The sequence below is a fragment of the Lepisosteus platostomus genome, chromosome 24 (genome assembly GCF_059453375.1).
Source record: "Lepisosteus platostomus isolate fLepPlt1 chromosome 24, fLepPlt1.hap1, whole genome shotgun sequence".
NCBI lineage: Eukaryota > Metazoa > Chordata > Actinopteri > Semionotiformes > Lepisosteidae > Lepisosteus > Lepisosteus platostomus.
Window position 1 is genome coordinate 5,851,738 of NC_142634.1, and position 26,242 is coordinate 5,877,979.

A 26,242-nucleotide genomic window follows, 5' to 3' on the forward strand; every position below is an offset into this window, starting at 1 on the left:
ACAGAAACGATACCAGTCATTCACAGACCAAAACAACTCGCCACTAAGGTGCAACTAGTTAAGAAAAAACACAATATAAGCGCCCGGCGTCTACATTTGCCTCGTTTTCACACAGCAATAGAACATCCCGCCTCACCTTATCTGCAGGTGCCGGTCTGTGCGCTGCCAACGATCGAGCGAGGGATAAAACTGTGTTAAAATAAAACCCCCGCGATCCACCCCCTTTCACCGACATCTTCGCTTCTTCTCCATCGGCTAGGAGAAACGCACAGTGTACGAGGAAGCCGATATGACGGCGAGCCCGGGGAGCCAAACTGGACGCGTGCACTGTGCGATCTGTAACCGGAAAAAAGCGAAATCGAAAATTCGAACGTGAGATTTCTAAGGAAACAAACGAGGCGAGGTTGGACAGTCGACTCACTTACTGTAACTCGTTTGGTATGCAATAGCTGATTGATCTCGCTATCTTATCCATTCAACAGCCAGCGGTTGAATGAAGCAGAGATATCGTCTTCATCAGCATAGCTGGGCAAGAAAACAACATTTGATCAGGATTTCCAAAGGTTGCTGGGAGGCAGTGATTAGATTCTGCGAGACAAAGTTTTAGCAAAGTTTTTACAATGGTAAATAGACTCACCTTTAAATAACTAATGTTAACTAGAATTTTAATTCCGATTCTCATTGGTACATTTAATATTACTAATGCAATGTTGGTAGTGTTATTACATGTATATGACGCTTGTCTCATTTGTACACGCACTTGTGTCCCAGGCGCAACGACAGTAACCTGACTGTGTATCACCTGTTTTTTAGCTCCTCAGCATTAGCTCAAATAACGTCATTTTTAAACAATGTCCAAGAGCTAGAGAATTCTATAATGTTTTATCACTTTTCTTTCTCGTTACAAATCATTAGGAGCTGCGCTTCTTAGACTACTTTGACAGACCTGTCAATCTCCGAGTCGCTCTTCACGACATTATTTTTTTATTTTACTTTTTCAGTCGTTGTTATATTTTATGTCATGTTTTATTTGCGACGGGCATCATATGTGGCCTTCCTGTTCCACATTAACGCCTTTTTTACTTCTCGTTCTCTATATTCAAATTGCGGCTTGAACTGATTAGAAATTGAAATACAGGTGGGGGCGTGGAGAGGTCACATGACACAAATCCACTGACGTCACCTTGCGAAAGAAACTGTTCCGGGTTAGGTCAGCTGACTGGGAGACTCGCTCGGCCGAAGGTGCGAGAGTCAGCAGCTGGAGAGGTAAGGGTGAAACCTTGTTTATGGTCTGTTATATATATATCATTTGATAATATATTATTATAGATGACGTATTATATAGTCATATACGCGATACAGCATCACCGCTATACTTACATTGCCTAAAAGTCTTTGACCGGAGTTTCGATTTTGTGCGGTATGTGCTGAACTAAAAAAGATTTCCTGCGTTTGGTGTAAGTCTTGTCTACGGTCTACACGTGCGGCCTTTGGAGACACAAACCCCTGCTTTCCTCGGATGTAAATCTAAAATAAGCATTCCTCCATTCCTCGAGTTTTTCTTTTCCCTGATCATATCAGCTTTATGAAGAATTCAGATAGTTTAGGATTGTACAAATTTTACCCATTGTTTCTGTTCTGTTTCCTTGTAGTTTGTGTGTTAGGGTCTTTTGATTTTTAAGTAATTTTTGTCTTTGGAGTGGATGCATTCCTTTCTAGCAAATATCTTAATATGAAGTTTCGCTGTCATCTTTCATAGCTTTAAATTCTCCTCTGTGACTTGCTGGAGCTTCTCCGCGGCTCAGAGGTCAGCGCAGGAGGTCACTGGGTGGTTCAGTCGAGACAGCAGCAAAGATTGACAGGGGGCACCTTAACAGCAGTTTAAAAGAGACCCTGCAGAAAAACTCACAGATACCACACGTAATATAAATTAAATAAGGCCTACGTGTGTTTGTTACACTTTCACTTCCCTGTTGATAATATGCTCTGTTAGTGATATATGATAGTTTGCTATAATAATAATTGCTATAATAATTAAATATAATATAATATTATTATAGTTTGCTATAATAATAATTGCTTACACTTATATAGCGCTTTTATGGACACTCCACTCAAAGCGCTTTACAGGTAATGGGGATCCCCTCCACCACCACCAGTATGCAGCCCCACCTGGATGATGCGCCAGTCCGCTCCCCACACACCAGCTCTCAGTGGGGAGGAGAGCAGAGTGATGAAGCCAGTTCAGAGATGGGGATTATTAGGAGGCCATGATTGGCAAAATCTGGGGTAGATCTGGCCAGGACACCGGGGTAACACCCCTACTCTTTTTGAGAAACTCTGAGTCAGGAGAGAGCCAGGACCTCAGTTTTACATCTCATCCACAGGATTGCACATTTTTTTACAGTACAGTGTTCCCGTCACTATACCAGGGCTTTAGGACCCACACAGACTGCAGGGTGAGCGCCCCCTGCTGATCACACTAACACCTCTTCCAGCAGCAGCCTTAGTTTTTCCCAGGAGGTCTCCCCTCCAGGTACTGACCAGACTCACACCTGCTGGGCTTCAGTGGGCTGCCAGCTGTGAGCTGCAGGGTGATATATCTGCTGTGCCTACACATTCCTGTTTCAGAAGGAACGGGTGCGTTTGCCCAGGTGCAGCAATGTCGGCCTACCCCAAAAATCACAACCCCTTCGCCGACGACGAGGACGAGGAGGGCGCGGCCGACCTCGGGCCGCGGGGGGGCTCCGGCGGGCTGAGCGAGGCGCAGAGGCGGCAGCAGCAGCTGGAGCAGGAGGTGATGCGCACGGCGGATTCGGCGGTGAAGAGCAGCTATCGCTCCATCGGCCTGATCAGCGAGTCGGAGAAGATCGGCACGGACACGGCCGAGGTACACCCGATCCGCCCGCGTTCCTGGCGCAGGGTTCCCTTTCTCTGGCCTGGTTTAGACTGGAGACCAACCGTTTAGGTCATGTGCAAAAATAACTTTTTTTTCCCGATTTCTTTACATCCGTTGACTGCAGAAATTGTTAGCCTCCCTTAAAGCCCCGAGACAGGCCTCTACTGTCTGTACTTACAAAGTTATTCCGAAATGTTTAAGGGGACATCATTCCAGTTGGAAATTGCTTCTGGAGGTTTGTGACACATGGGAGTTCTGAGCAGCAACTCTGAGCCTCATTCAGGTTTGCTAAAGTAGCTTAAGGCTGCAGGGAAGGGATAGATTGGACCAGTTTGTCCTCACCCAGGTGAATAGATGATCATATACGGGTGCTGAAAACCTGCTGGCTTCTGGACTCCCAAATACCAAACCCCTGTATTCGAGGATAGTGCTGTTTGCGTCCTATTGGTATGCAAGAAAACGTTCAGGAATTCAAATGTGGTATTCTGTCAAATACCTGGATGGAACTAATTATTCTCGTACTTCACTGAAACCTTTCAGGTGGAGTCTTTCACTATTTTCCCTTATTGGGTTCAAGTCTAAAGTCTTTTGCAAAACCTAGGTTTGCAAAAAAAAAAGTGCAAGATAAGCATCAGCCTTGGTTGTGTGGTGGAATTGCAGCAGAGAGTAGATGTTGCTTCCCTCCTGCTGCGGCAAATACAGTAGAAACTCAGCAGAAAAAAGTGGAACTTTTGGGTTAAAAAAAATTAAATTCATGACATTAAATCATGGCTTGAGGAATCGAAAAACGCTTAGTAGGATATCTCTCAGTATATAGCTTCTTTGTCATCTGTTTTAATGTGGAAACAATCTAGGTATGTACACAGAAACTCAGAACCTGTCTTATGCTAAAACCATTACAAATACACTCATTTACTTCTGGACTCTGGTCTCTTCAGATATTGAGGAAGAAAAGAGCTAAGGGAAATTCAGCAGCTCCTCCCTGACCAATGAGAGAGAGGTTGTTTTACCTCAGAGTGGTCAGTGTTTTGCAAGATGTTAATTCTGGGGTTGTGTAAATCTTCATATCTTAAAAAAATGTTTTTTCTGTCTTGTGCTCCTTGTACCACTTGATTGCTGCTACAACTGGTACAGAATATAATCTCCTGGCTTTGTCCTTGGAATACTGGAAAAAGGTGACGGTCAACTAACATGCTTGTATTTCTTTCTTAAAAGGACCTGTTCTGTAAAAAGGGTTTTTTTATCCACTGGTTTTTGCCCTGCAGACGATAATACAAAAGTTCAGTAATTCAAAAGAAGCTGAGAACTATATTTATTGTTTATTCTCTTAGTCAGAAATAGAATGCTTAAGTTCATAGAATTGTACTGTTCTAATTGTGTACTGTCTATATGTAAGAGACTAGACAACATTTCTTCTACTTTATATAGGTTGTTTCTAATATGTAATCTCCTTTTGCAGCATTTTCAGTTAATGAACATTTTAGAACCTTTAAAATGCAGTTAAAGATTGAGTTTCACACACACAGTTGAAAATCTTGAGCACATTGTCAAGGCTCTGCATTGTGGTGTTACTTTTCACATGATGATGATGATGATAATCATCTTTATTTTATTTAGCACCTTTGAAGGTGGCTTCTCAAAGTGCTTTACAGAACAACAACAACAAATGTACGCAAGAAATGCACAATACAAATACACAATGATAGTAGAGAGTAGATGGAAGGCGCAGAGGGGGTAAATAACAGAACCAGTTAAGTTAAGGCTCTTCTAAAGAACACGGTTTTGAGTCTGGATTTGAAGGAGTTTAGAGAAGGTGACTCTCTGCTATCCTTGGGGAGAGAGTTCCAGAGCTTTGGGGCATTACAGGGGAAGGGCTTGTTACCCATAGAGTGTAGACGGGCTTGGAGGACAGATGAGAGACTAGAGTTAGAAGAGTTAAGGTTACGAGATGGGTAGTAGGGTGATAGTAGCTCAGACAGGTACTGAGATGCCAAGCCATGCAGAGCCTTATAGGTGAGCATGAGGACTTTGAAGTCGACACGAAACCTGAGAGGAAACCAGTGCGAGGACTCCAGTATAGGAGTAATGTCCTGGTCAGGATTCTGGCTGCTGAATGTTGGACACACTGCAGTTTGTTCAATGTGAATTTAGAAACCCCAGCAAGTAGAGTGTTACAGTAGAAAATTTGGGAGAAGACAAAAGTGTTGATCAGCTTTTCAGCCACAGTTAGCAATAACATAGGATGTAGTCTGGCGATGTTTCTGAGGTGAAAGAATGATGTTTTGACAATATATTGCATACGGGGGTCAAATGTCAAGTCTGAATCAAATATCGCCCACGGGTTTTTCAATTTAGACTGAAGTTCAAGTACAGTATCATCCACAGATAGTTACAGTATTGGCTTTACGAAGTTGATGGGGGCGTCAATAAGCATGACTTCAGTTTTGTCACAGTTTGGATGAATGAAATTTTGAGTCATATATGTTTTTATGTCGGAGATGCAATTAGAGAGAATAAAGACAGCCACATCAGTGTCAGGTTTGGTATGGATGTAGATTTGAGTATTGTCAGCTTAGAAGTGGTTTTAAGGCCATGTGATCTTAAAAGCTGACCAAGTGGAAACATGTAAATGCTGAACACCTCTTCCAGCAGCAGCCTTAGGTTTTTCACAGGAGGTCTCCCATCCAGGTACTGACCAGGCTCACACCTGCTGAGCTTCAGTGGGTTGCCAGTTGTGAGTTGTAGGGTGATATGGCTGCTGGCTGGCTTGTGCTTGAAGGTTGCCTGTAATCCTAGTTGTGTGAAGATATTTTTTGCAGCCTATAAGAAGTCAATCAAGCTGGAGAGATTGCGTAAAATCATTGTTCTTTCTGACCCCCGGGCTGTCTAAATCAACGCAACTTAAATCAACACAAATAACATGCAGGAATTGGATGAGATTGCTAATTGCAGTAAATGTTTACGGTCTGTCATTTTTGTTCACCAAAGTGCACATTTCAATCTGTGTGCAGGAGCTCGTGAGACAAGGTGAGGCCCTGAAGAGGACTGAGCGAATGTTAGACAACATGGATCAAGACCTGAAGACCAGTGAGAGACACATCAACAGCATAAAGAGTGTGTGGGGAGGGATTGTCAATTATTTCAAAGCCAAGCCAGAGACCAAGCCTCCCCCAGAGGAGCCAGTGCAGTACAAACCAAGCAGCAAGTACGTTCTCTCTTCTCTGTTCCAAGTAATTCCATCGGTAGTGAAGTCTGTGATCAAGTGTACAAACATAAAATGTAACACATTTTCAATGTATTGTATGAAAAGTCAAGACAGAATGAATTTAACCCGAATTGTTCTCTAGATTGCAAGATGCTTTGGCCCATAGCAAGATGCAAGAACAGAATTATCAAGCAAGCCATCCAAACCTAAGAAAGCTGGACACATCAGGTAATTGATTATTCTGTTTTAGGAATTGGGATTTCAGCACATTTTGAAGTTTGCCTCTGGGTTGCATGTGGTTTTTCAGAACAATTTAACACCTAAAAATACAATCTTACATCTGTTCCCGCTAATTAGTATGTTATTGCATTTAATTGAACTCCATAGTTGGTTAGTGGTTACATTAAAATAGAATTAAAGACTTGGAAGTGGTTGATTATCAATTTTTATGATCTAATGTATTTTAGATGACTCTGTGTGATCATTACTTTGGATTGATGTGATACAATGTCTTTTCTGTAGGTTTTGGAGCTTTAGGGCCTGAAACAGAGTACTCCAGTTCACAGCCTGATGGTGCGTACTCCAAAAACAAGCACCTACGAGCAGCTCATGAACAGCTGGATAATAACTTGGGTAAGGTCTCCTAACATGTCTGTACTTTTCCTTAGAGTTGCATCATTCTAATAATCATTATGTAATAAGAATAGTCAGAAGTTAAAGGTAAATGCAAGTTATCCACTCGAGTCCACATGTATAGACACATTTTCCTAAACCAACTATAAATGGAGTAGATTATAATCTTTTTTGGTGTTTATTACAATATTCATTTCCGATGCGCTGCAGGCTCAGTATAGCAGAATAATTAGAATGATCTGTGAATTGTGAGAGAGAGCTCGAATAGATTTATACAGCAGTTCAGTGACACAAGGTTCAGTCCTGTCCTCTTTCTTCCTCTGCCCCGTCCAGATGAAATGTCTCTGGGGCTGGCCCGGCTCAAGAACCTCGGCCTGGGCATGCAGACCGAGATCGAGAGCCAGGACGTCACCCTGGACAGCCTGATCAACAGAGTAGACGGGATGGACATCAAGATCCAAACCACGAACAAACAGCTTAAAAAACTTTAACTGCATTGGTGGTGCAGTTCTGGGATTGTACAGTAAACGGGAGTTCTCTCTTCTGCTGACTTTTCTTCCTCCTTCGTGTCTCTCTTTGTTGTGTTTTCTAAATGTATATCAATAATTGTGATATAAAAGCTGATTGCTGAAAATAGTTTTTGAGCTTTGAATCCATGAATTGATTCAGCCCCCTTCTATTGACTTCAGGCAATATGACAATAGGAAGACTTTGCTCGTGAAACTGAACAGGGCTTTCTGGTTTCCTCACTGTACTGTGGTATTTACTTCAAATGTGTGCCAGACATACTGGGTAAAACTGCTCCTCCCTTCTGTTTCACCAGTGATAATGAATGGGTTTTGTTTTGACGATTGTGATGGAAACTGGACTAGTGTAATCCAAGGCCAATCAGCAGGTGAGAGAGCATGGTAAGAGCATGGAATCCTACTTCCAGAAATACCATCTCAGGGAAGTGCTGTCCTGTTGCAGATGCTTGTTAAGTTCCACACCTGCAACAATTAGGGGAATTGTACCAGAGTGGTTAATAAAGTTGGTTTCATGGGGATCCCCTGTTCTGAAAGAATCCAAAGATCATACATCATGAGATTGCACCAGGACCTTGCCTGGAGGAAAGGCCAGTTGAGAAGTAAAGGCTTGTGTTGTATACCACTGTTACAGTTAAGATGAGAGGGGACAGCCAAAAGAAAGTTTTTCTTGGCACAGTGCGGGTTGTGAAGAAATACCATTGCTCAAACATCCTTTACACAAGAAATAACACATGATTCTAGTTCTCCAAGAACCCACCTCTATTGTTCTGCTTTCAGATATATTCATATATATATATATAACATGTTCTACCTGCCCTGAACACAGGTGCTTTGGCCTGACATGATAAAGGTGGGATAGCTCTCACCACTTCAGAATGAAGGTGTTTTAGGATGTCTTAGTTACACAGTACAGGGGATTTAGTTCAAGGTGTGACCTCGTTACATGTTCACAAACTGCCTTCTGGAGAGATACAGTACTCTAGACTGTTGTATGTGATATACAGTGCTTTTGCCTTATGTCAATAGTTTGTTTATATTTTCAGAGATGATGTGCTATGTGAGGTGTAGGATTAATGTAATAATAGGATATCTCAGTGTTTTTTTAAGCAAATGATTGTTTATTCTAGTTCTTCCTTAACCGTGCATTTTTAAGACTGAAGGAAATAAGACATTTCATTACAAATCAGTGTAAACAATTAAACTCCTTTACTGAATTCCTCATTCAATGTCTATAAATTGTTTATTAACTCTTTAGAATAGTGACATTTCATACAAAACTGTGAAACTCTGAGAAAAAGGTCACAATTTCCTTAGATACATTTACTAGTTGCAATAATGTAGTAATGAGTTCTGAAAGAGGTAAGCTGTTGTTGTTTTTTTTATATGTTACATATTTTTAAGCTGTGTTCTGTAACACTAATTCTCCAAAAGCAAGTGTAAGGATTTGTATTGCAAAAAGCTCTAATTTTCACCTAACATGAGGGACATTGAAATTAAATGGTATCCCTTTTCTGTTACATTAAAAGATGACATTTATGTAAGTGATGACCTGGTGGTCAAGGAGTTAGTGTCCTGCCTTGTACCTAGTGTCTGCTGGGTTAATGTTTGTCTTGGTTTTACCCTAAGCAGTTGTTCAAAGTGAAGGGATCTTGCAGTTGTGGTGAAAAGGAAAACATTTTGTAGAATATCCACTGGGTGGCAGTACTAACACATCCTCAGTGAACATTGAGCTAGAAAATCTTACGACTGCTTTGTTAATTAAATACCTACTGTAAGCTGAAAAGAACAAAGCCGAATATAGTGTTCCTATGAAAGTATGGGGGAAAAATGGGAATCGTACTTGTCAATCATATTTTAACTATTAAAATATTTTTGTCTTTGAAGAGTCTTGCAGTGTCTTAAGTTTAGTTCAACTTTGCAATCCAGCGCCGATTGCATTTCTATTTCAAAACAAGCGACCGCAGCCACCAGGATGTTTTTGTCTTTGCTCTCATGTTTTTACTCCTTGTAACCAGATGGGATTGTCCCAGAAAGGAGGATTGAAGAAGACAAATTGGTGGCTGTCATTATCATACCTCCACAACTGTACAGCTGCTTCAAGAGCAGCAGCAGCAGGCCTTCATTAACTGTAAAGACAGGCCCTTAAGTGGAGGAAGCTGGGCTTCAACAGCTGGTTCCTCAGCTGAGAGCTAATGGCCCTGTGTAGATAAGTGTTCACATGTCACAGACAATATTCCTGCTGTGGTAAGGACTAGGGCTAAACTTGAATATTAGAGGCCAAGGCTGGCAGAAACCTTTTCGACTTTGTTTACAGAGCTCTTGAGGAGACTGGCATGGAGAGGTACTGCTCAGGATCTGTGAAAGCGATGTTTCCTGCAGGTTCAAGCAATCCTATAATTAGACTACAGTGCATCTGTAGCCACAGGATTTGTGTTTCATGTTGTTATCCAGCATCTGAGCCTTTTCCTGGTAAAGAGCATAGGAAGCCAGGATCCATCTGGGGAAGCCCATGGCACCCGACAGGATGCCAGCCCATCACAGCACACGCACACAGGGGCGACTCGGAGACGCCAGTGCATCTCACCAGTAGGCCTCTGGGAGGTGGGTAGATAGCAGCGTTTTTAAAGAATCACGCAGATTTAGGGGAAAATTAATGTCGTTTAACAAATTGATGGCCAATCACTACGCAAGTACTACTGACCAGAGCAGGGGAAGGTGCTTCCTGACATCAGTTACTTTTTGACATGTGGTGCACAGGTGCTGAGGACCATGGCAATACAGAAAATTGATAGAAATACTTACCATGGCCGATACGTGCTGGTTGTGGTCTCCTAAATCTATTTTTCCAATTCCACATCTTTAGATGAGGCCCACGTGGGATTGAATAGTTTAGGACCCCTCAGCTGCTAATCTGTAGCTGTCGGTGTGTGGGTCCTTACAGACAGAGCTGAGGAGAATGGACCTGCGTGTGATGGTATGCTGTGATTGGATGGTTACTGGACACCAGATTTGGGCAGTACCAGGATCTTGCAACAATCACACACCCGTCTCCAATACATCCAGCCCCACACAAACATGATACAAGCCATTCTTGAGAGAACAAGTAATAGGTTTATTCCATTCTGAAGAAGGCTCCGTGGCTGAAATGTATTTTCCTTCTTTTTTTTTCAGCATGGAATAAACCTATTACTTGTTCCTTTGCAGCCTACACATGCTGATGCAGCTCCCCACCTGAACTACTACATTCTTGAGTGCAGTACCTGTCTGTGCTGTTTTTGAGACTCCAGAGAGAAAATAATTTCAGCATTGTAACCATACAAAGCACAGTTTTGTGAGGGTACATGCTCCATATTTAAGGGGAACTGGAGTCCCAGTTTCGAAGACCAGTTCTTAAATTCCAGTAACCAAATAAATTCAGTGACAGTACAGAAAAAATTACAAATTTCGAATCTGTTAACTTTGCAAGAGGACTGTAAACCACCATATTATTGCAAACTCACATTCGAGTTCCCACGAATTGTGACATAGTGCAGCCCTTCCTGCTCACTAGTCACTGTAATGCCTGATATTATCGGATTTACGAGCAAATAAGGTTGTGACGTGATCTGCAAAACTGTCTTAAAAACTAAAGCTATACTTCTACTAGATTAAAAAGGATGAAGTCACAAGCCTGCTTGTTTACAGTGTAATAGGGCCGCAACACATTGCCAATGCTTTGCTGCCTCATTCTGAATTGCACAATATGGCACTGCACACACTTGGAAATTTCATTTATTTTGTAAATCCTCCAATTTACATCACAAATTACTGTGTACATTTTACTCTTATTGTGGTTTGAAACACACTCGTCAATGATGATCCTTTCAAACGCTGAAATATGAAAATAGTGTTGCATTTCCCATTTAAACATTTGGCCAAAAAAAGCATTGAAGCCGAGATGTACATTGTCAATATACCTGTAAGATATATGGATGTCTAACACCCTAAAAATCCTAACACATGAGCAAAAAAGACATCCTTGTCATTGTTTTCTGCACATCAATCTTTCCATAGTTGGCTGACTTTCCAAAACTATCAAGTGTAATTAAAACTGTCGTAATGAAGATCTGCTTCAAATCAAAACAGAGCCAAAGCCTTCTACTGAAGTTATTAAACCAGCACTAGAAATCAAGTCGGCAGTGCTCAGGCTGACGGGAAAAATGCGCCATTTTTACAACTCCTCATAATATGATCATTACCAATAGAGACAATGAAAAGTAGCAGGAGCAATATGACATAATACAAATGTCGAGCTCCAAAAAAACCTTCCTCAGGCTCAACAGTAAGGCACTTCTCCTTTAGGAACAAGTGAAGGTTTATTTCATGCTGAAAAGAGAAGAGAAGAAACACATTTCAGCTGTTTTCAGAGAAAGCTCAGCCAAAACGTTTTCTTTTCTTCTCTTTTTTTTAACAGATAAGAGAAAAAGGGAATGAATATTCCGAGTGATTTGGAATAAGGAAGGATAACCAGAAATGTACAATGGGGCGGATGGGGCTGAGGAAGTCAATTTTTGTTACTGCAATGACTTAAAGCAGATCAGAAGTGCCATCCTGGAGAGCTTGGAAAATTCTGTACATCAGCCCTGAAAAGAGCTAATGGTCACCATTAGAAAGAGCGGACCAGAGCTGGAAAGGGATTTTACGCACTGCAGATTATTCTACACAAACCTGCCAAAACTACACGTCCGCTCCCCTGCTCATCAACAGCAACTCATTAAACACTCCTAAAATCACAAGGGATCGGCCTGTTGGAATGACCTGGAACCATTCTACAAAAAACTTTAAACCCAGCAAGCCTTGGATGGCCACTGGAGAAGGTGGGATTTCCTCGTCCAGCCACTTCTGCTTCATTTCTGTTACGTTGGACGTTTTTCTCACCCCATGTTACAAATGCAAAAGCAGATATTGCCTCTGCAGGCAAACGGACTGCAACAGCTGCATCGGACATCGCAGAACGCAACATCTGAGAAAATCAGTGAACGTGATAATCCTTCTGCTTTTTATCACTTGCAATACTAGCAGATCTTAAGGCCCATGTGCCTTGAAAGCGCACAGTGAAATTAAACAGGGATGAAAGGATACCAGGCCTGCTGGCCTGTTTCAAGAGGGTTGTCAGCAGGGGGAAACAACAGGTCAGACATTTGTAAGGCAAACCTACCCATAACCCCACTCGCTTGAGATTTCCCAGAGGCCCACTGTCCGACAGTAAAAGGCAGCTCATCCGCATCTGTTCCTGACCTGCCTCCCGTAACCAGAACGACAGCTCACTTCACCTGACAGCAACACCCCAGTCTCACTGTTTCTTTCTAACCTTTACCCAATATTTACAAACTCATTCAGATCCATAGCTAGGAGAGACAATTGCATACTACTGCCGAAACCCAGAGAATGGATATTTATCGCCGAGTCCACACAATCTTCCAGCTGCCAATAAAAAAACCGAGATCATGCACCTTGAGGGAGAACTCCTGGCCCCCCATCCCACATCATACATGCTTGAATAGCATACACAAGCAGTCAAAGCCTACCACCCCACACAAACTAAATCAACTCCCCCAGCACAGGAAGACTCGGCATGAGCTGGGAAATAATCCCAGTAATCCACACGCAAGCAGTTTTTCTCATCACTGAGCCACATACTCAGTTTGCAACAACCAAAGCATCCACAGCCCTTTTGCTCCATGATGGTGCCCCATCTAGGGTGAGAGATCGATGATCTACTTGGGACTCGCCGAGATCCCCTCCCCCCCCACTCGCACACAGATTGCCCGTCACAATTGCCCCTAATATGCAATTCTGTATCGTCCAAAAGCACAATGCATCCTGGGGGCCTCATGGAAAGCCCGGCGGTTTATCGACTGTGAGAGACGGGCACAAGCGGTTATCGGAAGTCGCGCTGTTGGTTTATGGGAGCCCGTGGAGCGCAGCTTTGAACAGCTGTCTTCATGAAAGCAAACAGTGCTCGGCCTGCGACAATGGCCGTGACGGACTGGAATGCCCTGCTTTTCAGAGGGGCTAATCCCAGAAACGACTGCTGTCAGGGCCGATCAGGCACGGGGCCAAAGACGGGCCTTCCTGCCTTTCTTTCCAAACCCGCCCCAGTGCCGACAAAGGTTAAGCTGGGTTCAGAGGCGAAGGCTGACACAAATCTATCCCCACTGCTGGCCAGCAGCAGAATAAAGAGTTGCGCTGACTTGGTAGAGCCGAGAAGAGAAGTGGGTTTTGCAGTCCAGTGACTGTGCATGTGTTTGGGTGGGGCTTTTGACCGGTTGTGGGTTCCCCTCATTCTGCGGCCCCTGTGCATCTCGCTGCAGCAAAGGATTCACGGCCCCCTCCACTGCATGTCATGTTTAAAAGGGCGACTGCACTCCCAATTTCACAGACCGGTTATTAAATCGCGGTAACTAAATAAATTCAGCGACAGACTAGACAAAATTTGAATTCGGCACATAATCGTGAACTTGTCGTTCAAGTGCTGTAAGTCGCCGTGTTGTCACAAACCCCTGCTTCCCCACGGGCACGGATTCACACCAATAGTGATGTGGCCTTTCCTGCTCACTAGTCACTGTAATGATTAATGTAACACAATGTACGAGTGAAAAAGTACAGGTTGTGCGGTAGATATTTCAGCAGAAAGTTTTCAAAGTGATCTGCATCCAGAGTCAACAAGTAAGTTCCATTTATCGGCAAAACACTCTTGATGTGGAGAGCAATATTTCTCTTGCATTAGAAGATGTGTTCACAAGCCTGCTTGTTTACAGTGTAATAAGGTCCCTTCACCTCACCGGATGTTTTGCTGCCTCGTTATGAATCGCAGAATATGGCAACTGCGCACACCTGGAACTTTCATCTATTTTGTCATGTAAATTGGAGGTTTTACAAATTACCCTGTACGTTTTACTTTTATTGCGGTTTGAAATGCACTCGTCAATGCCTTTCTGACCCCAAAATATAAAAATAGGCTTGCTGTTCCCCTTTAAAAGGCATAACCCATGGTACTGAAGGGACACAACTGCCAGAAAGAAAAACAAGAAAGACTTACCGCCACAACCATTCAGAACAGCAGATGTTCAGAGCCCTAACCTTACAATACACAACAGCTCTGCTCACCACTCAGCAGATGAATTAAGACAGCAATGATTATGAAACTAAATCAACTCAAGATGATACTATATGTGCTTCCATTAATAATAACCATCAAACCCAGGCAACATGAAAACCAAATAAAAATATAATTGACAATACAATTAAAACTTTTGCCTTTTTTTGTTTGGAAAGAAATCCAAGCATGACCTCAGTATAAGAAGGCATCACGCCCGAAATGTTGTTTTCTTCTCTTTTCAGCATGGAATAAATCTATTACTTGTTCCTTATAATCTAATGACTAAGTATGTGTCTGAAGAATGTTACAGAAAAGCATACCATTATTCACACAAAGACCCAGACTCATACACAGATAAGGCAGAGGAGTTCATTTTTAAGACAAAGTCAACTTTTGCGGTTCTACACAAGTTGTTTCTCAGCTCCTGATTTAAGAGTTGCTGGACAGGCAGAAGCATAGTAAGTTTTTCACCTGCGGTGCTTATCTGCAAATTCAAACTGGGCGGGTTAAACAGCACCTGTCGTCTTGAAGATGAGCAACATCTCACTAACTAACAGTTATAAGTAAATATTCTTTGTGAAGAATGTACCAAAAATACCTCTGGTCTTAAGCTGCAATTACAGAATTTTCAGTCCCAAACCACCATCGGAAAGCAAAAAGCAAAGCATTCCCTAAGATGAAAGGGGAATTACAACAAGTGAAGTGATTCTGACGAAGTTACAAACACACTCATTCAATTTTAAGCAAATATTTTCATAAGGTTAAGCCAGATGTAATCCTAAAATACTTGTAAACCTACAAGAGCAAGTTAATGTAAATATACAGAATATTTCTGTGAATATAGCAATCTTTAGTGCTTTAAACATGATAATTTCTTATTTCAAATTTTTCTAAACAAATTAAACTATATATATATAAACTGTATATCTACCTTCTGGAATCCTGAAACTGAGAGTGTCACAGTTCATTAAATCTGTTAATAAGAATACAATTTTATTTATGAGTGCTGTTCCAGGAACGTAAAGTGTTGTTCAACAGCACACACAAAACACAAAGGTAAAAAATACAGTTAATCGTCCCAGTAAAACCATGCGTATGACTACATTATACATTACAAGATGGGCACTTGGGAGAGGCTAGAAAACGTTGACAGTCCCAGTGTAATAGATTTGGGCAGTGAATCCCACAGATGCCCACTGTGGAGTCCGGGCTTGGGCTGGAGCAGGAGCGAGAGTCATCAGATCACAGAGTACGAGCTGGACCATACTCACGCATCATGTCCTTAACCTGATCTGGTGCTGGCCCATCAGCTCGAGCAGGAGAAACCTCAAACCAACCTTGAACCTCACAGGAAGCCAGTGCAGCATACAGAGAGTGGGAGAAACGTGCTGGTGAAGAGCTGCAGGAGTCTGGACATACTGGAGCCCATTCAAATGTAGAAGATACCCCAGCAAGTAAGACATGAAGCTCTTAACTAGGTCTAAGCATGAGGAAATAAAAGGCACGTATCCCTATTTCAGCCTAAGACAGACTGAACCTGGGTCCAACAGATGTCAGAAAGAAGCACTTGGGCGTTTCCTCACATGAGCCGCAAATGACAACACAGGATCAAGAGAAATGCAAATGTTTCTAACTTCAACAACAGGTATAACACTGAAGTCACCAACTTTGAGAAGCTTATTTTGGACACCTGTGAGCTGAACTTCAGCCTCGTCACAGCTGAGCTTAAGACGTTATAAGTTGTAATAGCTCTTGGATTTACTTTTTTTTAAAAAAAAAACCTGAGTTAAAACACACAGTTTTACAGTTTATAATCTGTTTTTATGAAACAAAACAAAAAATTAAAAATCCACAATTTATTATAGGAGCTCTAGTGCTATTTGAAAATACAAAAATGGTGGGTTTGACGTCTAGACAAATAAACATCAGAGTTACAACTTTGGTAGTATATATGTTTTATATACAGTATACATACAGTGTTGGAAGGTTATAAAACAATAAGATAAAAAATCATTTTGAATAGCATTCCATTTTACACATACAGTTCCCTCCAAATCTATTCCCTTGACAGACTGTGACAGCAAATGTTGAACCAGCTTTGAGTAGCAGTCCAGCAAGGATATGAATCACTTTGGAGGCTATTGTGTTCCATGTAGGCCATGCTGATTTATCTGAAATGAGAAGCCTAGGATGGGACCACAGAGGAGAAACTGGGCTTCAAAACAAAAAAAAAACAGGATCCTGCAGGACTCCTCTACTTTCTGTCATTAAAAATAAGTTATGCATTATTTTGTTCTCTTACAGTAAAAGTACATAAATTACTGTAATCCCAATGATACTCAGTAGAAGGACCTTAAATTGACCAGAAGCAGAACACAACTCTTTTCCTACTTAAAAGAGCTATATCAGCTGTTTTGGATTGGTATTTCTCTTGTGATAGCATTTTGTCAATGACTGAAATTACTTGTGGTGTACAGTATATTTTGTCATACACAATGTTGTGTATTCAAATATATCACACTGGGGAGACCATAGCTTTTCTTCATCACTATATTTAATAATTACTTCCCTGATAGATACTTTGTACACTTCTATGCTATCATATTCTAAATCGACAACCCCTGCGTTCACTGGGCAAAGTCAAGAATCTCTTGATCCAATTTAATTTCTTCATGTGTCTAAACCTTGCTCAGACACTTGGATTTCGTTGCAAAAAATAAATTCAATCTGAATGAAAAAGTCATTTTCAAAGCATTTTTAGTTCAATTCCTCTCTCCTAACAGATTTTACCAAACATCTGTGTGAACTCTTTTGGAGCACACCAGCGACTACAAGGTAACACTGAAACTTATACTGAGCTGAGACCCACTTTTATTTCCAAAAGCCCTGAGCTTTGAAAGGATTTCTTTGGTCGTTATAATCGTCTGTGTAAGCAAATTTCACACTGCAATTAAAAACATTGGTGAAAGTATGTTTTTAAACTTCAATCATTTAAAAAAACACAGATAAGATATCACGGAAATGATAAACATTAATGACAATGATAAGAATAGTAAGGATAAAAACTGGGAAAGACAATTAAACACCAAAGGTTAGTCACCTCAGCAAATGGAGAAATACTTTAGAAAAAACAAACATTGAGGTCTACTTCAATGGTACAGATTTTTTAGCCTAATTAATAGAAAACAGTGTTTCAGTTAAATGTTTCCAGTATTTCACTGAAATAATTTGAATCAGTAGTATGAAAACAAACAGAATCCTTAACATACTGTGTCAGTTCTGCAGACATTTACCTCAACACAGGCTTCTTCCTTAAAATTCTCTCCTGTGACTAAAGGTGTTTGTACAAAATATGGACAGGCTTTCAATAAGTGAACTACGGCCCCTAGTGTCTTGAATTCCCCCTCCATAAAGAATCCTAGCATGTGGTCTCCTGACAATGAAGTAATATGGGAAAGAAAGATCACCACAGAGATATCAAAGGACCCTATCAAAGAGGTTTGTGATCCAATGTTGTACAACTATGATACACACATTATTTTAAATTTCTCAAGAAATACCTCCCAGAATAAGAGCTTGGAGGATTGATGGCCTTGTTGTGCTTGAAAAACATCTGAATATATCCCCAAATTCAGATATTGCATGAGCTCCTTTATCTGAAAGCCTAGTGCACAGACTTCCGTTTGACTCAGCTGTGCTCTAAGTACAGAAAGGATTAGAACACAGTAGCTGTGGGATTAAATGAGCTGCTGTTGAGCAGCTCTCATACTAAATTGTAATAACAAGTAGAGTAGAACATTTATACAGCAAAATAATATATTTATATATTTAAATGCAGCTGCATTTATGGAGGTAGATAGCAAAGTTTCAGAGGTAAAAAGGCTTACAGATATTTTTTGTGCTTTGAAGTAAAAGGTACACATTTATGTGGCGTTATATACGGTTTTCGTGCGCGTAAAAATTAAGATTTATTACATGAGGTGTATCAAAAGACGTCTAACAAGAAGGCAGATCCTCGTTCCTACGTCATCAGGCTGTGACGATTCCACGGTGGCTGGCAGGTTTTTGTCCCCCCCCGAAAAGTTCCCCGCGTGTTCGTGGGCGCCTGACGCGCCGCCTACACGAAAATGAAGGAACGCGCCGGACACCTGCACTCCTCGGCGGAGGACTCGCGGACCCACGACCCCTGGCACCCCGGCACCGACGCTGCAGTCCAAAAAGTCCTGCAACATAACAGCAAGAAAGAAGACGGTCAAACAAGGGCTTTTCCCGGGCTGCATGTGGGATTCGTACACGGGTGGAATCCCGAGGTCAAACCATTTCTCCACGGCTGCTTCAAACACACCAATGTTAATATTCTGTCAGCGCTTGTAATTACGGGAACATGGCTGCCAACCAATGAAATAAAATATTCCATGTGTTATCTCGTAATTATTAGAGACTTCATTATCCCGGACTTTGTGTGATCATCACGGGACAGCACATTTGTCATACCTGCATTATCCTAAATGAACTTTCAGTTCAGTGGAATCGATTGCACGGCATGTTCTTGTCGTGGGAGAGCCCTCATGGCTGTAATGACTGCCTTCACAGTAGGTACACATTGTACCATTTCATTAAGACTGAACTCCACCGGAAGCAAGTCCGTGCGCGTTCCTCCAGGATTGGACACGGTCACGAACACTTCGCGCACAGCTCCAGCTAGCAGTGACTGCTGCTACAGCAGGTGCCGGTTTTGCACAATGTAAATGGACGCGCATGAAAACCGATCCAGCGAGCGGTTCAAACTCCGGGTGATTTCCGAGATGTTCGGCAGGAAAACGCATCGCCCCTCCACGAAAAAGAACAACGAACGACACTTAAAAATAAAACAAAAGTGTCTCTGTATCACCAGGGCCAATGGTGGGTTTGGGACACCCAGATGGTTACCCCAGGTTAATTTCAGTTCAGGTTAAGAGAGAAGCACCTGTACGTCCGTGAGCGTTACCGTAAGACTCCTTACCTCGTTCCTTGCAGGCCCTCTCCATCACAGCGCCCCCTGCTGCCCATCGCGTCTCCTTGACACTCCACGCAGACGGCTCGCTCCCTCACCAGCTGGGTGGACCAGAAGCCCAGACGACACGGCTGGCTGGCCTGTTTCACTCGCAGGTACACGCAGTAGCTGGGCGGCAGAGCAGAATGACGTTATAAACCCGGGAATACTGCCACGCAGACTCAGAAGCAGGACAGCTCTCAACCCGCAGAAAACGTGATTTTAAACGGACATTAGGCCTCCTTCTGCTTGTCAAGTCTTCTTAGTGAATTGGGTGGAAAGAATACATCTGGCTTTAATAATGATCTTACTGCTAAACTTAGAATAAGCTGGAATGGAGACAAAGGGCAAACACAGAGCAAGGCAGTCCAAGGAGTTCAATTCCCTTAATATGAATTATTCCCTTGTTGTTAATGTGAAGGGGGTCTGCCCATTCACATTAATTATAGCTCAGAAGTAATTCTGATCTATAAACTGCCGACTCGTTTGTCTGGTCTTTATCAAGCCCTCTTCCTTCTCACTTCATGCTGTTCTGGATTAAAACCTCCGTCGTGCCTCACGACTTCAGTTTGTCTTCCTGCAGCAAACTTGGTCTCTAGAAATTGAACTGCAAAAAGCTGTTTTCATCCACTGATCGCATCTCGTTTGCCCTCTACATCTGCCTCCAGCGATTCCAAGGATTCTAAAATATCGCAGTCGTCAGAATTCCTTACACTAGATTTCCTGGAGTTGTTTTTGTTAGAGGTAATTAATTACGGCCACAAGAGTTTGATCCTGTCCGGTGTAAACTGACAGTAAGGACTGACAGTGATGGAGGACTGCTCTCCACACCTGATGGGCCAACACTTCTATCCATCTTTCCCTTACTCCTGAAGGAATTCCTCTTTACCCTTCCAGATAAATTCTTATGGAATCTATATAAACATTTTTCCAGGTCGGAGTTACAGAAGCTTTATTTTGATTTCATTTGGGCCGGATCATGCAATATCCTAAACATTTGTGAAGTTTAGCACAAAGGAAATTGTCAAAAGAATTGCTGGAGTCGAAAAGCAGGCAGCTGCATGTTAAAGCACTATGAATACAATGACATCAAAGATCATTTTATGTTTTAGAGGAGAGTATAAAAACACACAGGCTTAAGTGCAGAAAAGAAAGAGGAAGTAATGCATCGATTTCTACTATTTTTGCACCTTATGTTCAATAGTGTACTAGATTTTAGGCACAGTCATACGGAAACATGGCTTTTTACTTAAAACGCTGAAATTTATTGGTAAAGGTGAGCAAACTCAAATTTAGTTCCGGTTAGAAAAAAGGCATCTTCTCTGTTAGAGATTTCTGTACATAAGTCACTGATCTCCTCTAAAACCGCAGGAAGACAAATGGGCTGTGCTCCATATTTTACCGAGTGGGAAACTGCATTACTTATGGTTTAATCAAACAATTCCCTCGGATTGCAAACCGCATAAAGTTGAAAGAACCACATTTCTAAGTAGTTGGTAAAAAGAAACCAAAAATATGCTCTCTTAAATCCAAAATATGGCATTACACCGTCAATCCTGAGTTTTGGCAACGAAGTTATATCTGTAAGATTTGTAAGGGAGGATTTATGTCCTGTTTGTAAGTTCTCCACTGTCGTTTTTGTTTACTGGAGGAGTGAAAGTCAGCTAACCTCACTGTAAACTGCTGGAGTCGCCATGGGGCGCCTGTCTTAATAAGCCTTTTGCTTTCCCGAGCAGTGCTATAAGGTGGCAAGCTGAGAGTCTTCCTCTGGGAGGAAAATGCTTGTTTTCAGGACCAGGGTGGGAAAGAGCAGACCATAGTGCATGGATACCTTTTCAGTACTATATATTACCAAAGGTCTATAATTTCAATGCACTGGACTTTCTGCTATACGTATTCAGATTGCCCCTCATCTCATTGAAATCATATAAAACAAAAGTTTTATCATCTGAGGAAAGAATGTACAAGGCTACTGTCCTCTAGATCTTTACTGCACTGCATCTCTTCTTCAGTCATTTTAGAGCCCACTGCAGGTAGCAGGGTGGGGCAGTGGCCAGGGGTTCTGGACTCAGACCTGGAAGGTTGTGGGTTCAAAACCCAGGTTAAAACACTGCTGTTAAAACCTTGAGAGAGTTACCGCACCCAAATTGTTTCCCTAAAATATCCCACCTGTATTCGTGGGTGCAAATGCAAGTCAGCTGGATAAAAGCATAAGCCAAATTAACAGCATTTATTGGACCATGAGAAGCAACTGAACAATGCTTTCAGTTTCTTCTTGTTTTCTGTTAAGCCCTATTTTACACCTCCTTTTACTGCCCTGTAGCTTGTTTGCTTCACTTTATAGCGTTGGTCCTACAACAGCAGGGCCTGTGCTGTAAGACCTATACACTGCGTGACACAGAGTGAAGGCCAAAGCTTGACTCTCACTGAATTCTCAGAGGTTGACTATTTTCACTTCTTTTGACGTGGCTCGTATCATTAGAAACCTCAATCTAGCTTTAAGAAAATAGTCGAAAAAAACCTTCCTATCAATCTTAGTTTAGAAGCTTTTAAAGATTGTTTTCTTCTCCCTTCGTTTAGATAAATTAGAATCTTTGAAGTCCCAAATCTTAACAGAAAAATGAGAGAGTGTTGCTGTTCTACAGATTTGGATAACAGCCCGAGAAATGCTGGTGTGGGTTCTCCTTTGCAGTGCTGTGTTCTTTCAAAAGGCCACATTGCCCTCCCAGGCAAGAACACCACCCACTGCCAGTCTGAGCCACAGGAGGAAACTGGAGCCAGAGATACGCCTGTCTGAGAAAGCAAGCCGTGGCAAATTCACAAGGGTTCTGGAAGATAACAGGTCATTCAGTGCCTTTAAAATAGCAAAGGTTCCTAAAAGTCAATTGGGGCACAAATTTAATTTGTTGCAGGTGGGAAAAATGTAGTCACTTTTTTTCCCATCGAGAAGATCCAATCCAAGAACCATAGAAGATAATAAATATAACCCATTAGACTTGTCTTTTTTATTTGTCAAGGTTTTTGTGGGTCACGCGTTATCGACCAGGAAGTCTCTAGCAACGAACAGTTTTAAATAAATCTCGAGAACAAGAGGTTTGTATTTGGAGCCAGCTTATTAATAGATGTTCGCTAAGGGTATAAAAATAAACAAAATGGCTTAAAAAAAGACCAGAATGGAAAGGTGTGACTACACCCATCCTGTCTGGGCAAGGACATACTTCATCATCCTTTTGTTCGTCACACAACTCAAATACATAGTAACCTGAAAACGTGCTTGGATTAGACATTTCCTTGGATGAAAGACTTTTATTTTAGGAATGGTCGGTTATAGTCCTTTGGGCCTTCAGTTTGGTGAATACATTTCCAAGAGATTTTAACAGCAACACCCTTGGCACGAGGAAATTTAATTCAAGTTAATGTATACCTTTACAACAACAGCTGGTTAATGGCCCACAGGTGTATTGGAGAAATGTCCCAGTTCTCTAAAGGTACTGGGTTCCATAGAGACCTCAAGGTTATTTTTGCAAGGATAACTAAGAAGGTTCTGTCTGACATGAAAAATATTTTTGCTCGTTTGCACGCCTTCAAAGAGAAAACACAAGACCGTACTTTTTTTTCTTCAGTAAAACACCACCCCCTGTACACCTGCAGCTTAAGAAGAAGTAAACAGATTTACTTCAATGACAAACCAGGTCCAGTTCTGTGTTGCACAACTTCAGCATTATTTTTCAAAACTATAAACGCCTTTCCAGCAGCTCACGTGCAATATGTTTGACACCACCACCTGAGAAAGTGAACCGAAAACACCTGGGTTTGAAATGTTCATTGTGAACAAGTGAAGAACTGGCAGCTAAGGCAACATGCATAGCCAGTGCCAACTCAGTAATTGGAAATAAGGAGCTCTGCTCCCTTGTCCTCCCATGCTGTCGAGACTTGTTAAATGTTAAGTCCCATACAAGGTCATTTAATTTTTTACAGTGTGAGAAACATAGGTCCTTCACAAAAGGTTGTTTGGCCAATTTATCTGAGAAAAGTAATTTGATCTCAGGGTCAGGTCTGGAATGTCTAATTCTCAGCTTTGTATCCTTTCTTATTTTTTAATTATAATCTGCCTCCTCAGGCGGAATGTAATTAAATTCTTTACCAATAAAACCCATTTCAATCTAAGGTAGGACCATGCACTGGCAAACTAGTGTGGTGCACATTTCGATTTGACAAAAGAAAAGCCTTCAAACCAAGACATTTTATGTTTTTTGGGGGAACTGTAGTGCATGTATTTTTTACTTGTTCATTTTTCATCTTTGCAGTAAGAAGGCTGTTGCACTTTTCAACCATGTTTCAGATACAACAATGTGATGCTGATAAGGAATGTTACAGCACCCTACAGTAAATGTCTTTGCCTCTTATTCCCCGCAGTAAAAAATAAAGAGAGCTTTGAGTAGCTTATCACACACCAGCCATTTGCACAGCAGAAGATGACAGAAAACCCACAGGACTCCAGTTGATGATGGCATACTAAAGACAAATTGAACAAAAGGAAATTATTTTGCAACTTCTTGGCAGAGACTACAAAACTCTAATACTGAGAGCAAAGATCCAATATATGTTCTGTATCATTTTATAACTATGTCTCAGGAGAAGATACACAACGTCTTTCTAATAATATTTAGTATCAAAGGAATCAGAAGAATTTTTAAAGATGAGAATAATCATGAAGAGGAAACCTTATCTGTAGAAAGAAGCCCATTGTTAAGACAACACTAATCTCAATGCCTTACTAAAAGTGTAACTATTACAATAACTTGACTGAGGGTCTATACCTAATTTTAGGGCTGACTGATTTTTCTATTGTAATGGTACGCAATCCGATCATCAAATATTTTTTCAGGCTATTTTTTTTTTAGTCAATAGCACATTATGCAAGACTTTCACGAGCATAAATCTTATGTTCAAGAGTGAGCACTGTTTTCCTTGGAAATGTAATGATTTGCGGTTTTAAAGAGCAGTAGCAGACATTTACTACGTTTCTACTGTTGGTGTATTTTACATACTGTATATGGAAGTTTGAATATCCTATTGTATTTGGAGGCTTTATTTTGCATTACTAGGTTTCCTTCTTAATTTCTTAGCTCTGGAAAAATATATAGAAACAGATGCAAGAAGCCAGTACAGGCTGACAAATTGCTTTTATATGACATCCAGTTAAATTTGATTAAGCCACCATGAACAATATACAATACCTCCAAATGCACAAATAAGTCTGCTGCACCCAGAGTGAAATTAGAATGTGACGTTCTTAATGAAATTATGCTTTAGAAATCATTCAAGACCTCCGGTTTGAGTGAACAGTATTTGATTTTTAAATACACAGCAGGATCGCGAAGGATCTAGGATGAAATGGCCCATGGAAATCAAAGCTGGAACCCAACAAGACGAACATTTCCACTCAGGAAATATTTACAAATATATATTATCCAGCGGTTCATAATTAATTATACCAGATTTTCTAAAAAGATCCAAATGTAAAAACATCATAAATCAAGGAAGAAGAACTTGAATTTGTGTTTTTGGAATTATGGTTCAGGTGTGGCAGGGGATTTAGCATTGCAGCTAAGGTCTTGAGGTACCTCTGTGTCTGTCTGGGTGGAGTCTGCATGGTCTCTCCGAGTTCAGATCAGTTTTCATGGTGGTGCCCTGATTTCTCCCACCTCCCCAAGACAAGATTTTAGCTACGTGTTGTCAGTGACTCTGCCATGGGCTCTGACCTACAGTGACTCTCGTCATCTCATTCCCGATGGTGAAGGTATGGGTTATGGTATTGGACAGCGCTGTCTGTGTTCTTCTCTATAGTGATGAAATTATCCTGTGATAATCACTGAAAGGGAATGCCTCAGCACCTTCTACAACCCTAACAGAGCTCACAGCTGAGGAGAATGGCTGGAGTCGGAGCCTATCCCAGCAAGCAACGGGCTCAAGGCAGGATACACACAGAAGTATTCATAATGAAGTAATAAAATTGTTTTCCTGCAGTCATTTGTGGTTTTTCTGTTTTGTTTGTGACCACACTAGTGGTGCAATATTATGGAAAACCAAACTGAAATGAGATGGAGAGTACAGTCGAAGTGCTGAAAATAACATCTAATGGTTAGGCAAGAAAACTGTAAAAACTTGCCAAATATTCTGAAAAATCCTCAACAGGGTGATCTGACAACAACAACTTCTCAGACACTATATTTTTAAACAACACAACCTTTGTATACTTTTTCACGGTTTTGCTTAAGGTGTGCAATTGTTCACACACTCCTTCTTGGTCAATGTCAAATATTCAATATGACAGGTAGAGACAGACAGACAATAGATTACCTTCAGTTACTAAACTATTGGAATAGAAGAACATGTAGAGGCTATTTCCACACTGAACAATAGGAAAAAAAGAAAAGCACAAATGAACAGGAGGATCCAAAGCCCAAATATGATGTTTTTTTGTATGCATTTCAGTGTAGAATTAACCTCTACTTGTTCCCTCAAATCTCTAAAGAAAAGAAATAAGGTTGTACCAACAGTTTGACCTTTCCTGTATTATGGTAAAGCACTATTGCAGAAATATATGGCATTCTTTAAAATCCCATCCAGTTTTCATTTGTTAAATAAAAAATGGTTACTAGCATTGTTCTGTAACATTTTAAATACTGCAGAAAAATAGTTTCTGACACTTAGTTAAAAATAATGAAAAAGCTGCTTATAACTGTCCCAAACGTTAATATGTCCTCTCTGTCCAGGAGTTTGACCTGTGAGCTATTCCAAG

General features: G+C 41.3%; 3 protein-coding genes across 5 annotated transcripts in view; 1 reads left to right on the top strand and 2 right to left on the bottom strand.

Annotated features, from left to right (window-relative positions):
• Positions 1-303, bottom strand: part of pi4kab (phosphatidylinositol 4-kinase, catalytic, alpha b) — a 45,090-nt gene extending 44,787 nt beyond the window's left edge. For both annotated transcript variants that reach the window (XM_088618186.1, XM_088618185.1), the window contains exon 1: positions 137-303. In XM_088618186.1, the coding sequence (XP_088474312.1) occupies positions 137-235 (99 nt within the window). In that variant the 5' untranslated portion in view covers positions 236-303. The remainder of the gene's footprint in view (positions 1-136) is intronic.
• Positions 304-1,122: 819 nt separating this feature from the next.
• On the top strand, positions 1,123-9,147 carry snap29 (synaptosome associated protein 29). The gene is made up of 6 exons (XM_088618189.1): positions 1,123-1,266; positions 2,632-2,890; positions 5,911-6,104; positions 6,247-6,332; positions 6,627-6,737; positions 7,071-9,147. Exons 2-6 carry the CDS (start codon positions 2,663-2,665, stop codon positions 7,226-7,228), a joined length of 777 nt encoding a protein of 258 aa, XP_088474315.1. The 5' UTR covers positions 1,123-1,266; positions 2,632-2,662; the 3' UTR covers positions 7,229-9,147.
• A 7,099-nt stretch (positions 9,148-16,246) lies between these two features.
• Positions 16,247-26,242, bottom strand: part of LOC148641470 (somatomedin-B and thrombospondin type-1 domain-containing protein) — a 33,237-nt gene continuing 23,241 nt past the window's right edge. For both annotated transcript variants that reach the window (XM_088618187.1, XM_088618188.1), the window contains exons 4-5: positions 19,408-19,566; positions 16,247-18,628 (exon numbers count right to left, since the gene is read on the bottom strand). In XM_088618187.1, the coding sequence (XP_088474313.1) occupies positions 18,523-18,628; positions 19,408-19,566 (265 nt within the window). In that variant the 3' untranslated portion in view covers positions 16,247-18,522. The remainder of the gene's footprint in view (positions 18,629-19,407; positions 19,567-26,242) is intronic.